The sequence below is a fragment of the Maniola jurtina genome, chromosome 5 (genome assembly GCF_905333055.1).
Source record: "Maniola jurtina chromosome 5, ilManJurt1.1, whole genome shotgun sequence".
Taxonomy (NCBI): Eukaryota; Metazoa; Arthropoda; class Insecta; order Lepidoptera; family Nymphalidae; genus Maniola; species Maniola jurtina.
Genome location: NC_060033.1, coordinates 6,002,758 through 6,018,230, shown reverse-complemented (window position 1 = coordinate 6,018,230; position 15,473 = coordinate 6,002,758). Strand labels below are relative to the sequence as shown.

At 37.6% G+C, this 15,473-nt stretch overlaps 2 protein-coding genes across 2 annotated transcripts in view; one reads left to right on the top strand and one right to left on the bottom strand.

Moving 5' to 3' along the window:
• Positions 1-234: 234 nt before the first annotated feature.
• LOC123865220 (serine protease inhibitor 77Ba-like) lies at positions 235-2,069 on the top strand. Its single transcript, XM_045906099.1, has one exon. The coding sequence runs from the start codon at positions 549-551 to the stop codon at positions 1,788-1,790; it is 1,242 nt and encodes a 413-aa protein (XP_045762055.1). The 5' UTR covers positions 235-548; the 3' UTR covers positions 1,791-2,069.
• Positions 2,070-6,087: 4,018 nt separating this feature from the next.
• LOC123865125 (photoreceptor-specific nuclear receptor-like) overlaps positions 6,088-15,473 on the bottom strand; it is a 37,134-nt gene continuing 27,748 nt past the window's right edge. Inside the window, exons 6-11 of the mRNA XM_045905971.1 lie at positions 12,246-12,403; positions 11,250-11,340; positions 10,681-10,789; positions 9,927-10,041; positions 9,204-9,320; positions 6,088-8,076 (exon numbers count right to left, since the gene is read on the bottom strand). Coding sequence (XP_045761927.1) covers positions 7,838-8,076; positions 9,204-9,320; positions 9,927-10,041; positions 10,681-10,789; positions 11,250-11,340; positions 12,246-12,403 — 829 coding nt within the window. The 3' untranslated portion in view covers positions 6,088-7,837. The remainder of the gene's footprint in view (positions 8,077-9,203; positions 9,321-9,926; positions 10,042-10,680; positions 10,790-11,249; positions 11,341-12,245; positions 12,404-15,473) is intronic.

The following is a 15,473-nucleotide window of genomic DNA, read 5'->3' as shown; positions in this document are numbered from 1 at the left end:
CTACAGAAACAGAGACGCGATCTCAACCGTCACTTAGCATCATCTTACCATAATATTATGGTTTTCATTTTCATCAGTTGGCGGTTAAGTCCAAATTTTTGAACGCACCTACGCACTTGTCCACAGATTGATCTCTGGTCCCCATAGAGATGGAACTCTATGAACTCTATGCTTGTCTTACTCTTGTCAGTGTCAAATGCAATTTTGACAGCTGACGGTTGACATTGACAAATGACATCTGACATTTTTGTAGACAAAATTGAATTTTTACAAAACAAACGAGAATAAAATATTTTTAGTGCATAAAATTAACCTAGCAGGCAGTAAACCGGTTGAGAATTATTATTGATATAGGTTTTCCCCATTTGACGATTTGCTTTACTTACAACCTTGCTAGTTTGTGTCGCACACTCGCGATCACACTCAGATGTCAGTCTCATTTGTGATATCATTAAAATGTTACGTGAACCAGTCAGTTAATTTATCAATAATTAATTTGTAAGGACAAGGACAATAGCTAAAAGTAAAGTTAACAAACTAATAACAAAATGCGGTGTCTTATATTCGTTTTCTGTGCGTACCGATTATCAGTGTGTAATGCTCAGCTTGCTGAAGTGAAAGAAGCGCTAAACAATAGTCTTCACACGGGTTTGACGGAAAAGATAGGAAATTTTTCCATTGAATTGCTGTATCATACAACTCAAGCACAGGAAAAAGGTACCAACTTAATTATTTCACCTATCACAGTATGGACAATTTTAGCAGTCATAGCAGAAGGAGCTGCCGACCAAACACTTACTCAACTCGCTAAAACGCTCCGCATACAGCCCAGACTGAAGGATATCACTCGAAAAGACTACCAAGAAATAGCCAAGTGGCTCCAAGTGAATACGACGACAGTTGAACTTCAAAAACTAAATTCCTTGTTTATGGATGAAGACAATGGCCCCCAAAGAGATTTTATTGAAGCAGCAAAAGGGTATGACACTCATCTGATACCAGTAAACTTCTCCAACCCCGATGTTACTGCAAACTCGATCAACAATCTTGTATCGAGTGTCACACATGGTCGGATATCACATCTCTTAGATAGCAGCAACATCATTAACTCTAAACTAATATTAACCAGTGTTTTATACTTCAAAGGGCAATGGACTGTAGCCTTCAACTCCTCGTATACTAGAAAACAACCTTTTTATGACAGCACTGGAAAACAATTGGGGGAAGTAAACATGATGTACAGACGGCATACATATCCATTTGCTAATATAAAAAATTTGCAGGCTCGGGTACTCGAGATCCCATATGGAAAAGACAACCGTTTGTCCATGCTCATAATGTTACCCAACCCTGGGGTATCATTGAATGAAATGTTCTATAATTTTGGTAATGAGTCATTAGATACAATCTTCAATGAGCTGAAAGTGTCAGTAGACGAATACAGTGATGATGAAATTGATTGCTTTATACCAAGATTTAAGATCGAATCCAGTCTTGAATTGACAGATGCACTCAAGAGGATGGGTATTATGGATTTATTTGATGAGCGCAAAGCAAGACTGCCGTTAATGTCCTTCTTTCCTGTACATGTGTCAAGGATAATACATAAAGCTGAAATAGAGGTGACAGAAGAAGGCACAGTTGCATCTGCCGCTAGCGCTGCTGAATTCAGCAACCGTATCGGTGTTATACGGTTTGAAGCTAATAGACCTTTCTGCTATTTGATTATTGAAAAGGTCACTAATACCATAGCGTTTGGTGGTTTCTACCATACACCCTCATTATTTTAATTTTATATTGTTCATACAAAAAATTGCAATTAAATATTTTAACTAGGTAAGTATATTACTTAACTGTGACAATATTGTGATACAAGCTTTTCCATGACAATTTTTATAATCATTAAGTAAATATTTTTTTATATTAATTAGATTAAATAGGCTCTTTATTTGATTATTATGATCTGATAACAATACAATGCTCTTTAAAGGACTTCATTTTTATAAGTCATTATGTTTTTAAAATAAAATTTACAAGAAATTGATCTGAATAAAAGAATAATTTATACATTTGAAATTTGAATTTTTCCTTTCAAAGTTTCATGAAATTTTAGAATTAAATAAGTATTCAAGATGCGAAGGAAGCTGGTCCAATTTTACTAGTACACATACAACAAAGACTTTTACTTTCTAGGTAAAAGTCTTTGTAATCTGCCATCAATCTTTGTGGATAGATGTTTCCTGCAGTTGTCCCGCATTTAATCTTTAATATTTTTTTGGTTCCAAAAAATAATATGGTTTATTGTTGTTAACTAAATCTTAACATCTCGTGGTGACGTCACTGACGTCATGGATGTGATAGTGGTGGGAACCGATTACATAGGTAAATAGATAGAACTAATAATTACCTGATAATTAATACAAGAGTGGTGATACTGGTAATAGGCTAGTAATAGAGCGGTTAAACGAGGACCTCATATTCAGAAGGTCATGGGTTCGATCCCAGGCACATCGCACCTCTAACTTTCAGGAGTTGTGTGCGTTTTAAACAAATAAATATAATTTCACTAGCTTTAACGGTGAAGAAAAACATCAGGAGGAAACCTGCATGTCTGAGAGTTCTCCATAACGTTCTCAAGCGATGTGGTAAATCTACCAATTCGCACTTGACCAGTGTGGTAGACTATGGCTTGAAATCTTCTCATTCTGGAGAAATCCGTGCGCAGTAGTATGTGAACGAGCGTGTTCAATGTGATATCCTGCCATGCAGTTGTGGTGCGTTTTTTTTTTAATCTATATTACGCGACAAGTCAAGATGGCAATCGGGGTGGGGACGCCCCGCACACCCACATAGCCCTCGTGCTAACCCGGTGCAAGATAGCGCATGTGACGTATGGGGCCTCCCCGTCTCACACTCCGATTGCCATCTCAACCCGTCGCTTACAGGTTTTTGGTTCTAAAAACTTCTATTAGCATGATCTATATTAATAAGTACATCTAGTTCTTATGTTTTTAATGATTCAATTTCATTTTATGATGTCAGGCATCAAGAATGAAGTTATTTACAAGAGACAAATATTTGGTGAATCTAGGAGTAGGTAGTTAGGTACATGGGTATATTACGATTTAAATGGTTTTGTTAAATGGCTTTGCATAATTTAAGCATGTGACAATTTCCTTGTGCTAAAGAGGTCAACAGCTGTGGTACCGCGAATTGTGATGTAACTTGAAAGGCCATCATGTTTAATGAAAACATCCAGGGAAATCCCAACTTCCACTTGTTGAAAGGAAATAAATCGATTGTTATTAGTTTCCCACATGTAAGTGACAAATGCAAAACTACCGATCTGTATTAACTGAAGTGAAGGAAAACATCAAAGGAAATCTGCATGTTCTCAAAGGTGTTTGAAGTCTGTCAATCCGCACTTAGCCAGCGTGGTGGACTATTTGCAACACCTCATTCGGTATGCACTCATTCAATCCGAGTCCGTGAAAATACGGATATGAAAAACACTGACCGAACTCTGATATTGCTTAAGCACTAATTTTTTTTAAATCCATTATAGGCAAGCGCTTGACCACAATCACACCTGATAGACAGTGATGATGTGTTCTAAGTTGGGACGCGTTTATCTAGAAGATGCCTATTCACTTTTGTTTTAAAGATACCCGGATTCCAAACCTTAGCCATGCGTATGATGACGCAAAACGTTTCGTGCGTGAAGATGGAATGTGACGACATAAGGATGAAAACTCGGTGGTAAAATGGTGAAGGGGGTAGGTAGGTATAGGTGCCTGAAATGAGGATAGGATTTAAAATAAAACCAAAAACCATAAGGTTTAATATTAATTAAATGTACATATTCGATAACATTTATTTAATTAGGTACATTTTTGCTATTTTTTGGTTACATTTTGGCAGTTGTTGGAAAGCTTATTAAATCTAGTTAAAATTGTAAGTAGGTAGGTAATTCGAGTTGTTAAACTAGTGGGGTCATCGACGAGTATGTATTTTATACATTTTATTGACTAAATATTATTATAGCTAGGTAATTGTAGATTACCTAACTATTTTTGATAAAGTTAAGGTAATTACCTACCTAAGTTATTTTATTTGTAAAAGCGATTTTGCTGGCGCTAGGCAATACCTAGGTACGTAACTTAGGCAAGTAGGTATCTTATTTAGATGCTTTGTAGCGATTCGGACAAAAGCGCACTACCTTTATGAACATGACTGTACAATATGTTGGTTCTATAAAATATAATATCTAGACACCTATCTATTTAGACAAACAATTTTATACATTTTTACAGCGTTTTTACAACAATAACCTATTAAGTGGCAACTCCTTACTTTCCTCAATCGTAACAATACTTATTTAACTTAGGTATCTATTTGTTAGTGTTATGCTCCATACAGAGTTGATCTAACTCCTTTAAGTAGGTACCTATTGATTTATAGGTAAATCTATAAAATCGTGAGGAGGTGAATAGGTAGGTGGGCCCTTTGCTAGAACATATTTTTATATCATATACCTATTATAGAAAGTGATATCCAAAGAGTGTGTAATCACTACGTGGTGACATCAGTGATGCTCGACGGATATTGAGGACCTCCTCCTTTTTTTAAGTCGGTCAAAAAGTTACAGCCACATCGTCGGGATGGGATGGCATAGTTAAAGTTGGTTAGAGCAACAATGTTTATGTTACCAACAAAATAATAGACCAAGAATGTTGTTTATGTTACTAAATAAATAACTAAATAACGCAGTTATTCGTGGGACACTTTCTATTTATATAACTAATTTACATACCTAGCTACTAAGATATGATGATACAGAAATCAGAATAGAGCTGGTCATGGCCGTCAGTTTTTAACCCCCGACCCAAAAAGAGGGGTGTTATAAGTTTGACGTGTGTATCTGTGTATCTGTGTGTCTGTGTATCTGTGTATCTGTGTATCTGTCTGTAGCATCGTAGCGCCTAAACGAATGAACCGATTTTAATTTAGTTTTTTTGTTTGAAAGGTGGCTTGATCGAGAGTGTTCTTAGCTATAATCTAAAAAAATCGGTTCAGCCGTTTAAGAGTTATCAGCTCTTTTCTAGTTTTCTTGTAGAAAAGAAGGTTAGATAACCGTTAGGTTCATAATATTATGTCAATAGACAAATGTCAAGCTGTCAAGATGGACGTTGCCTAAATACATAATTATTTATTTGAAAATGATTTTTTGGAAAACTCAAATACTTTGGATCGTCGGGGGTGTTATAAATTTTTAATTTACACTTGTAATAAATATTATTTGATAGGTATCCTCTTACGTGCTTACCTACCTACTGCGACGCGGGCATTGCCTTTGGCATTTCCTGCATAGCCAGTTTTACGTTGTATCCGTTCTACGCGTCTTCTATTTTGGCAAAATACGGTTTTATGCTAAAACACGTAGGTATTTATACCTATTTATATACAGGTACACCTACCTAGGTGTACCTACGTACATATTAATCAGGCAGGTCTGGCATAGGGCATAGACTAAGATATAAGATTTGATCTCGATTGCATTCAGATACTCATTATAAGTTCTATAATCTTTATCTATGAGAAAAACCACCTGATTAAATAGAAAACCCATTCGTCAGAATTTTTAAATATGTTTCCAATAAGTAGGTAGGTAGGTATAAGTTCAAATTCCTCACCGGTCAGTTAGGTGACACTTTTCATGTAAGCAGAAACATGCGATGGCGTCACAGAATCCTTTCTGAAACTGAAAGGATTCTTATTAAACAATTAGGTTCTTTTTAAAAACTTAGACTCGCGCACTGAAGGTTCCGTACAGGTAAAGACCTTTCTTATGATAGGATTATTTATTTGTTCATGGACTGCTTATTTTAATATGTTTTGTGTAGTAACTACAAATTCTCGCTTTTTTTCGTTTACTTGCGCTATAATCACCTACCTGCCTTTCATGATTCTAGGTCAACGGGAAGTACCCTATAGGTTTTCTTGACAGACGGACAGACAGACGACGAAGTGATCCTTTAGGGGTCCTTTTTTCTTTTTAAGGCACGGAACCCTAAAATTGGTGTCATTTCAAAAATAAGTTCTTCCAATAAGTAGGCACCTAGAGACACCTAAATAGGTACCTACCTAGTAGGTAAGTATCCACCTTTAAAAACTTTATATTACAATAGTTACAATAAAATAATATGTTTGTTTACTGCGCGGCGCCTGTTAGGATTTTGATATCTATTTATTTCTCAGTATTAATTATAATTATCTATACTAAGTAGGTATATTTACTACATTAATTTCAGTGAATCATTGTTGTTGTTCACAAATAGGTAAAGATTTGGTTTTCCTTAGGAACGATAAACCTATTTTTTCCGGCACATTTGATTTACACATATAATATTATATACTTAAGTAATATTCTCTTCTTTTATTAGTTAGAGTTGACTAGATGATAGAAATAATAAGTAAACTTAACCAAAACGGCACTATTTACTATGAATTTCAATTGAGAAGAACATCTAGTAGAACACTTTTACTTTTAACTCCAACTTAGTTTCTATGCCAAAACTTGCACCATCAGCAACTAAAATTTTCTCTTAAAAAATATAAAATTCAAAAACATTTAATATTTTGTGCTAACAAAAATCGTAAATAAACGTATATTTATGTAAAAACGCACTGTGGTCTATGCCTAAAAATATGTAAGTCGAACAGTAAAGCATCGCTCGGACAGGCATATCTTTATTTAGGTAGGTACGTGGTAGGTACATGTGGGCGTGTTTGCTTTATAAAATTATTATATAGAATCTTCTTTAATAATAACCTCTTTCGGTCTAAGATTCATTAATATAGAACCTTCTTGTTTAAAAACCTCCACGATTCTAGCGCCGCCTAGTGTGAGTTTCCTGAAGATCTCTTTTTCAAACTGAATTGGCGCCAATACTAGAACTAATTGTCCTAATAGAATTTATAAGTTGATAACTATGACCTTCTGTTGTTTGTTTAAATATTAATTAAATATCTTATTATTCTTAAGATATTTATTATGTTATTTAACTTGATAATTATTTAATTAAGAAATATAGAAAATGTTAATTGACTCCATTTTGACGAATCACGTTGGTCACGCCAGAGGGTGCCTCGGCGGGAAAAGCTTTAATAAGCTAACTTTTGGAAGAAGAGTGGAAGAGTAGACATGTTTCTGAATACTTAATTTTATTAATGTGATTTTAAAGGCTAGAGTGTAAATTATCATTGTAACTTGAATTAATGTTTGTTATGATCTATGAATTACAATAATGGCTTTATATTCTGGGATTGTCGCCGACATACATAATGGCTGTAAATAATCAATCAATCCCTAGGTACTTAGCAACGTTGTAAGATTTTCGTGAAAAATTATCTCGGTATTTATGACAATTACAAAATCGCTAAGTGACGTCTTGTCGACAGATTGCACATTTAAGCGGAATTTACATTACGAATTAATGGCACTATATTAATTTCATTATTTAATCATTATTATTATTTACACGTGAAATTGATAAGAAATTTCGTAATGTAAATTCCGCTTTAATATTTCGACCGTCAGTGTGTGCAAGTTTGACATAACATTTGAAATAGATATGGCGATGCTCTTCTTAGTTGAAACCTTCAGATGTTACTTACATTGGTATTTATAAGGTTGAAAAGCATGGTAGGTACAATAGTTAATTCTCTTTACATGCTGTACACATTATTGTTATATACAATCAAAATATTTACATTAATTTACAATAACGTTATTAATAAAATTAATTAGTTATAGATGTATGTTCGTTGCACCATTCTAGTTTTTATACATATCAGCCAAAACCTTCTCCATCGGTGTTTGTCCGATGGTTTTGGAGAAGAACTCCCTCTCTAGCTGCTGTGGCGTGACGAGGCGCAGGAGAGGCAGCAACAGGAGCAGTCGGCCGAAGCGCGCCGGCGCCGCGCCGTGCGCAGTCCTGGCATGAGTCATTAACATTACCTGCGCTTGGTCCTGGAGGTTCTCTATCTGGAGGGGGTCTTTGAGCCCTCGGGTTTCTGTAAATTAAATTGTTTGAACTTATTTACAAGTACTTAATTAAAAAAAAACCCAACGCGCTGCATCACGTCTAGTGTTCAAGTGGAGAAAATAAGCGTCATACATCCGCCTTATTGTTTTTTTTAATATATAGCCAGTGTCACTTGGAATAATGACAGGATTCTAAGATAAGTACCCCATGTTGTTGCAACCCTAAGTTCCACGGGGGAAGAAGAGGCCTCAATCAAAATCCATGCTCGAAGTATCCCTATATAAACGAATCAAATGAGGAGATCATAAGAGTGTCGCCAAGTGATCTATGTAGCGTTGCGGTTTGTTTTCACGGTTTTCACGTAAAAACTAAAAACTTAATCAAGAGTCTTCTTCCTTTCTTCTATCTAGGCAGGTTTCCACACTTAAACGTTTCCATCTATTATGCGAGCTTTGCCTCTCCTTGCCGGAGTCATCACTCCAGCCATCCAAGCTGGCTCCAGAAACCAAGTAGACCCGCCCAGGTTGCCGAGGGCTTCCCGAAGTAAACGGACAAAATATCACCACATTTCCACCTTGACTGCATCATCGGATCTCCTCATTATTTTCAATCTTTTATTTAGATTAGTATCTAATCATTATTAATATTCATATCACGAAATTGGAATCATCACTTCTGTGGGCTTCCCGCGATAAATACTATAGATAATTTGTGAATGACTAACTTAATATAGGAAAAATGATAAAACAAAAGGGTATATCTGGACTGATAAATACAGGGTTCGGGGGATTCCGGGGATCTCCTAAGCTTTTTTTCACCTACGCACGGCTTGCGTAAGTAGTATGTGAACATAATCGTAAACGTGCTACCTACTGATAAGAGAATCTAGCGAACTCCGCGAGGTCAATTTATAATGTATGTTTTGCTTTTATTTATTTTTACAGTGTTGGTTAAATAAATGTTTTCGCCTCAAATTCCCCTGCAGGTGTACACCTCACGTGGTTCCGTTTGAAATCGCGGGGGCGCCTTTGATTTTACGGCACGTGCCGAGCGGCGCGAAGCAAAGGCGACCGTAAAGCACCCGCAAGTAAGCGAATAGACCATACCGGGTCCAGCTGCATAGCCGGAGTACCTAGTAGTGCTGCGGATAGTTACCGCACTTGAAGAGCGCGATGGCCTTCATGCAGGCGAACTCCGCGGGGTCCACCAGCACGCTGCGGTAGCGCGACACCACGGAGCGCAGCCGCCGCAGTACCCCCGACCCGCCGTTTTCTGCAATAAGTATTAGGTACAGTCAAAGGCCATAAGTCGTTTAGCTTCTCAATGATCATATTCGCGTGGCACGGTTATGCACATGGGTTCGGTGTATGTGGCGTGTTTATTAGAAAAAGGTTATAAGTGCGACAGGTTTTTAATGCAATAGTTTCGCGGAGTTGCTACTCGAATTCTGAAGCCGACCGTACATATCCAAACTATTTTATCAAAAAAGACCTGTCTATTTGTTCTAGTCTAATACGCAGGGTAGGGCGTGCAATGTTCATTTCAAATCAGAGTAAATCTGATACACACTTAAGCGTCCAGAATCACCTGAGTGTATCTACCTACCGACGTACAGAGTGTCTGGAGTCCAGAAACTATACATTCCTCACGCCTGGTCTGATCGCACGCCCTTGAATAACTCTCTCAAGCCTTACCTACCCAAAGTGTATGTTCTAGTCGGGAGTTAATGAGTGTTAGGTGGGCTGAGAAGTGTAACATTCATCTCTGTCACATACTCATACAAACTTGCGTGTACATGCAACATTCCTCTCTAACACATATTCATACACACATAAAGCGTCCTGCTTCATCAGTCGTACATTTACTTATGTTACACACCTTGGTCCGTCTGTTCGGTGCCGAAGAGCGCTGCGCAAGCGGCGTCGAGCGGCGCGCACCACTGGATCGCGTTCAGGAGGAACAGCTCCGACCACGCTTCTTCTAGAAGAATTACCTGAAATATATGTATAGTATTCAAGACTTTTAACAGACTTGCGCTAGAATGGTGAGCTTATTCGGCTGCGAATCATGAGGATACGACTCCTGGGATGAGTTAAAATTTATTAGAGTTTCCTCTCATGATTTTTCCGGTCATCATCATCTTCTCATTGCCGCTGCGCCGTCGGATTGTCACATCAGACTATATTAGAGAGTGGAACTAGACAGTACACTTTTGTTTGTATGGGAAGGAAAAGCTCTTGTTTCTTTGTTTAAGTGGAAGTTTAGTTTGTCCGTAGGAGGTCGTAAATCAAAACTCCAAAAGTACAATAGATTAGACTGACATATCACGTGAAATTGCAGTCAAGGGCTAACTTGTATCTGAAAAAAATCACACTAATATTATAAAGGCGAAAGTTTGTATGTGTGTGTGTGTGTGTGTGTGTGTGTATGTTTGTTACTTCTTCACGCAAAAACTACTGGACGGATTGGGCTGAAATTTAGAATGGAGATAGATTATACCCTGGATTAGCACATAGGCTACTTTTTATCCCGGAAAATCAAAGAGTTCCCACGGGAATTTTAAAAAACTACATCCACGCGAACGAAGTCGCGGGCATCGGCTAGTACAATATAAATTGGATAAAAGAAATACCTGGTCACGGAAGGCGAGACTGGCGAAGGAAGGCAAGTTTTTCGCCCATTTGACTGCCATGAATAGCAAGCGAGCTGCCGTTTCCGCTGCACTTTCTATACCAAGTGGCCTGGAAAATAGGAATGAAATAGTTGAAATTCCTCGAACATGTACGAAGCGATTTGCTTCCTCATTTCTGATCCGAAACGCTAGGTTATGGAACGCCCTTCCGGCATCAGTTTTCCCTCCCACTTTTAATATACCTTCAAGTCAAGAGCGAATAGACAACTTCTAGGCAACCACACTTACGCTGCATCATCACTTGCTAGCATGTCTGATTGCAGCCAAGCGCTAGTTTGTTAATTGAAAAAAAAAATGAAAGAGTTATTTAAAGTTCCCGGAGCTTCTTAATATGCGCTGAGGATGGCTACCGAGAGGGTTTTACTGGTCTGGGTGGAGAAATTCCAATTCCCACTTAATTTTCCCCCTAAAGAAATCGGATATCATATGAAGATTTGCCCTTAGTAAACAAAAAAATGATAATAATGGTAATAGGTCCCAGACCAGTTGGTTTAGGTAAATATACATACCCATACGGTATACAGCTTTGAGAATAACTGGAGACGGCCGGTGGGGAATAAGACGTAGAATCTTCTTCGTTTGTGACGTCAATGCTGTCATCTGGAACCGCAAATAATGTAACATTAAAAAAGTAATTTAACCCGTCCAGGGCTATAGCTGTGACTACTGCTGTACTTACCTACCAGCCCAATTCAGATCCCAATAGGTACTGAATGATAGCTACCGAGCTCATTTGACATTTACTTATTTTTATTTAACCTTCGTCCGCGTGGACTACACAAATTTCAAACCCCTATTTTAACCCCTTAGAGGTTGAACTTTCAAAAATCCTTTCGGGCTTAATAGCAATATAAAGTATGACGAAGGCAACCGCTAAGGTTGCCTTCGTCATACTTTATATTGCTATCTGCATGCCAAACAGCCCGATCCGTCCATTAGTTTGAACTGTGCGTTGATAGATCAGTCAGTCAGTCAGTTGGACAGCTTTACCTTTTGTATATGTACCTACGTACTTACTATAGGTATATAGATTCATTGGAGGTTTCCCACAAAAAACTATTAGGTAATTAAATATCATTCAGTGAAACAGCAATGTGGAATCAACTAATGTCAAATGATCAAATTAATGGTCTGCAGTTGTGGTGGGAGGTTTTAGCCGTGGCTATAGTTACCACCCTACCGGCAAAGCCGTGCTGCCAAGCGATTTAGATTTCCGGTATGATGCTTTGTCGAAGCCAACTGCGGGGGTTTGATATAAATTTCCATACCCCTTTCAGGTTAGCCCGCTTCCATCTTGGACTGCATTATCACTTACCACCAGGTGAGATTGCAGTCAAGGGATAACTTGTATCTAATAAGAAAAAATCTCGGTGATTATCATTCAGTGTTAGACACTGAGCAAATCACTCCGCTCGACACGGTCGATGTCTGTTCAGACAATGACAATGATAATATTGTCTCTCAAGTTTTGCTGATAAAATACAAAATAAGCATAATTAACATACCATCACTGTCAGAGTGCGCATGGCTGCCGCCGTGGTGGTCGTGGGAGGAGTCTGGCTGCGGAGGCTGCGTGGGCTGCGGCGGCGGCAGCGGCGCGTAGTGAGGCGACAGCAGCGGATACCGCGCCGGCGACAGAGCCATTGCCAGCGATACTGGGGGACTGGGACAAAACAGTTCATTGCTATAAAGATAGATAGATAGAAGTCTTTATTGCACACAAAAACATGTAAAGGAACAACACAGAAGGAAGAAAACAGAAAAAAAAACAATTGTGTGCAAAGGCGGCCTTATTGCTTAGAGCAATCTCTACCAGGCAACCTTTGCTATAAGGCTGAAAGTATCCCAAAAGGCAGAAGAGTGAGTCCTAAAACTCACACCCATCGCACTTTTATAACTGCCTTAGAAGTTATAAATTAAGTTAGAAAGCCGCAATTCAAAAGTCACACTAAAGGTGAGATCTATATGTATAGAGCGTACTTTCACTTTGCTCAGACTTTATTTACGAAAAACTTGGCTGAATATACGTTAAGGATTCAGAATCTATCTATCGCGCAAAGATTATGCTAAGCGTAAGCTAAAACTAAAGTGATCCGTTTGTAGGCCGCGTACCACCTTGTATTCATTTCGATTAGGTACCATTATCTATACTAATAAATAAAATTGAAGTGTCTGTCTGTAATACTATACTTACTAATAAATAAAATTGAAGTGTCTGTCTGTAATTTCGAAATAACTACCTCATATTAAGCTCATATGGTTATTTGAACGATACCATAACTGAATCACCCGGTTTTAAAATTTTTATCTGTATGTCTGTCTGTCTGTCTGTCTGTTTGAAAAGGCTAATCTTCGGAACGGCTGAACCGATTTTGACGGGTTTTCACAGACAAATAGAGGATTGACCAGGGAGTAACATAGGCTACTTTTTAACCGACTTTCAAAAAGGGAGTTGTGTTTTTCTCCCTACGTACACCGAAATCTCCGAGACTTTTGAACCGATTGCGTAATTTTTTTTTATCGATAGAAAAACTTTGTGACGTCCTGAGAAATCAAAAGTTCCCACGGGATTTTTAGAAACCTAAATCCACGCGGGCGAAGCTGCGGGCATCAGCTAGTATTGAATAAAACTTGTCCTCCTTCCACTATGTTGGTAGGTGGGTAGATACCGCAATAATTAGGGCCATTCAATCAATTAATCGTATTTACTTTTATGACAATGTAAGGAGTAAACTAAAGAATTTTTTCATTTTCATTTAAACTATTATTTAAAGTGTTTTTACACTGGTTATTTTATAAATATCTATCACCATAAACGTCAATGGAAATTAATTACCTCATAATAATATATACCGATACTATTGTAACGAACGTTTTTTGTTTTCCCCACATGCGGATCCATTATCCTTAAACCTATCTAGGTACATGAGTACCTACTTACTTATGTATACTAAAACATAAAAAAAACCCAAGCCAGTATAAAAATGCTTTATTTAGAATTACATTTCAAGCAAACAGAAAATTGTTTTTACATCAAATCACAATCCATAAAAGGTTTTTGTTGTTTACTTATCCATACCTTCGGCTTCCCATCCCAGACCCCATAAAAGTCCCATAGCCTGCAAAGCTCTACAAATATTACATTAGCATAACGAATTCTCATACAAATGATTTAGTGTGGTGTGCACTCCCCTCAATTGCTATGATTTGACTGCCAAATGCTTATGATAGCACAGTAGGTAGGTACATTATCTTAAATTGAATATAAAGAGGCAAGAATTTTTTATTACAGAAAATATGCTTTTACGACTTATTAGTCTGGTTTTCTATTGCCTGCAATTTCCACTCGGCTATTTTTTCGTCTCTTACGAAAATTTGAAAAAGCTTTTAATAGGTAGGTATATCTGACAGTGCAATATAGGGTGTGATTTAAGTATAACGAGTTGCAATAGGGATGATTCAGCGACTTTTTATCAAGCTCGCTTTGAGCTTGTATGAAATTCACAGATGTGACGTCATAACATTTGACGTAATTTAACGTACTTTTAGGGTTCCGTACCTCAAAAGGAAAAAGGGAACCCTTATAGGCTCACTTTGCTGTCTGTCTGTCTGTCTGTCCGTCCGTCGTGTCTGTCAAGAAACCTATAGGGCACTTCCCGTTAACCTAGAATCATGAAATTTGGCAGGTAGGTAGGTCTTATAGCACAAGTACAGGAATAAATCTGAAAACCGCGAATTTGTGGTCACATCATTTAAAAAAACCCTCAGTGCGCGAGTCTGACTCGCACTTGGCCGGTTTTTTATTAAAAGGGTTAGCAAACATAACTGGCATCTAATGCGGATTTTACGAATTTTGGAACTATTTAATATTTATTAAGAAATAACTTATTTTTGACATAGGCGTCATCCCCATTCAGGAAGGAAAGCGAAAAGCTATTATTAACCGACTTCAAAAAGGAAGAGGTTCTCAATCGTAATGGTTCAACTATAGTAGTTCTAGCGCATGACTAGTGGATAACGATAAGGTAGGTAGGTTCCTACCTTTATTTAGTTAGAGAAAGAAATGATTAAAGTCCTGACCATGATAAGAAGAGTTTTATAAATGAGTAGCAAACTGAAAATTCATAATGACACTGCCTACCGCATCTACGGCCTGAACAAATCAATCGCGTCAGTTGAGCATTCAGTCACCCGTTAACCAACCTTTGATCACCTCTTTTGAGGCTTGATCCACGTCGGCTGACGTCAGGCTCTGACCCTACATTCTATTATTAAACTGCTACTGTCCCTATTCCGAGGCTTCGTAAAAAAAAGGTTGTCTTTGGACCTGAAACTTTAGTATTAATGTGGCGTAGAAAGCACTGACCTGTGCGCTTGGGTACCTATGGGTAAATAATAAATTTGCTGTTTAGAAATCAAAATAAGACTGTAATAATATTATTAGGTCCCTGAACCTACCTATCTACCTACCCTCCACCGACCCAAGTTTGCCTTGGCTGTCTTTCAGTTAAAAGATGGTTAAGTACTTTAGTCCTTACCTACATATTTAACCATATTAAGTAGGTAGGTATGTTTACCTTGTTCTTGACTGATGATCGTGAAAAATAGGTACTGATGTAAGAAAGAAAGAAGAAAAAAGTACGTTTCACCTACTACCTAGTTACTTGTTATATAATATAACTTAAAATTTTAAAAAACCCCCTACACAAAAACTACTAGGTATAAGAAAACTA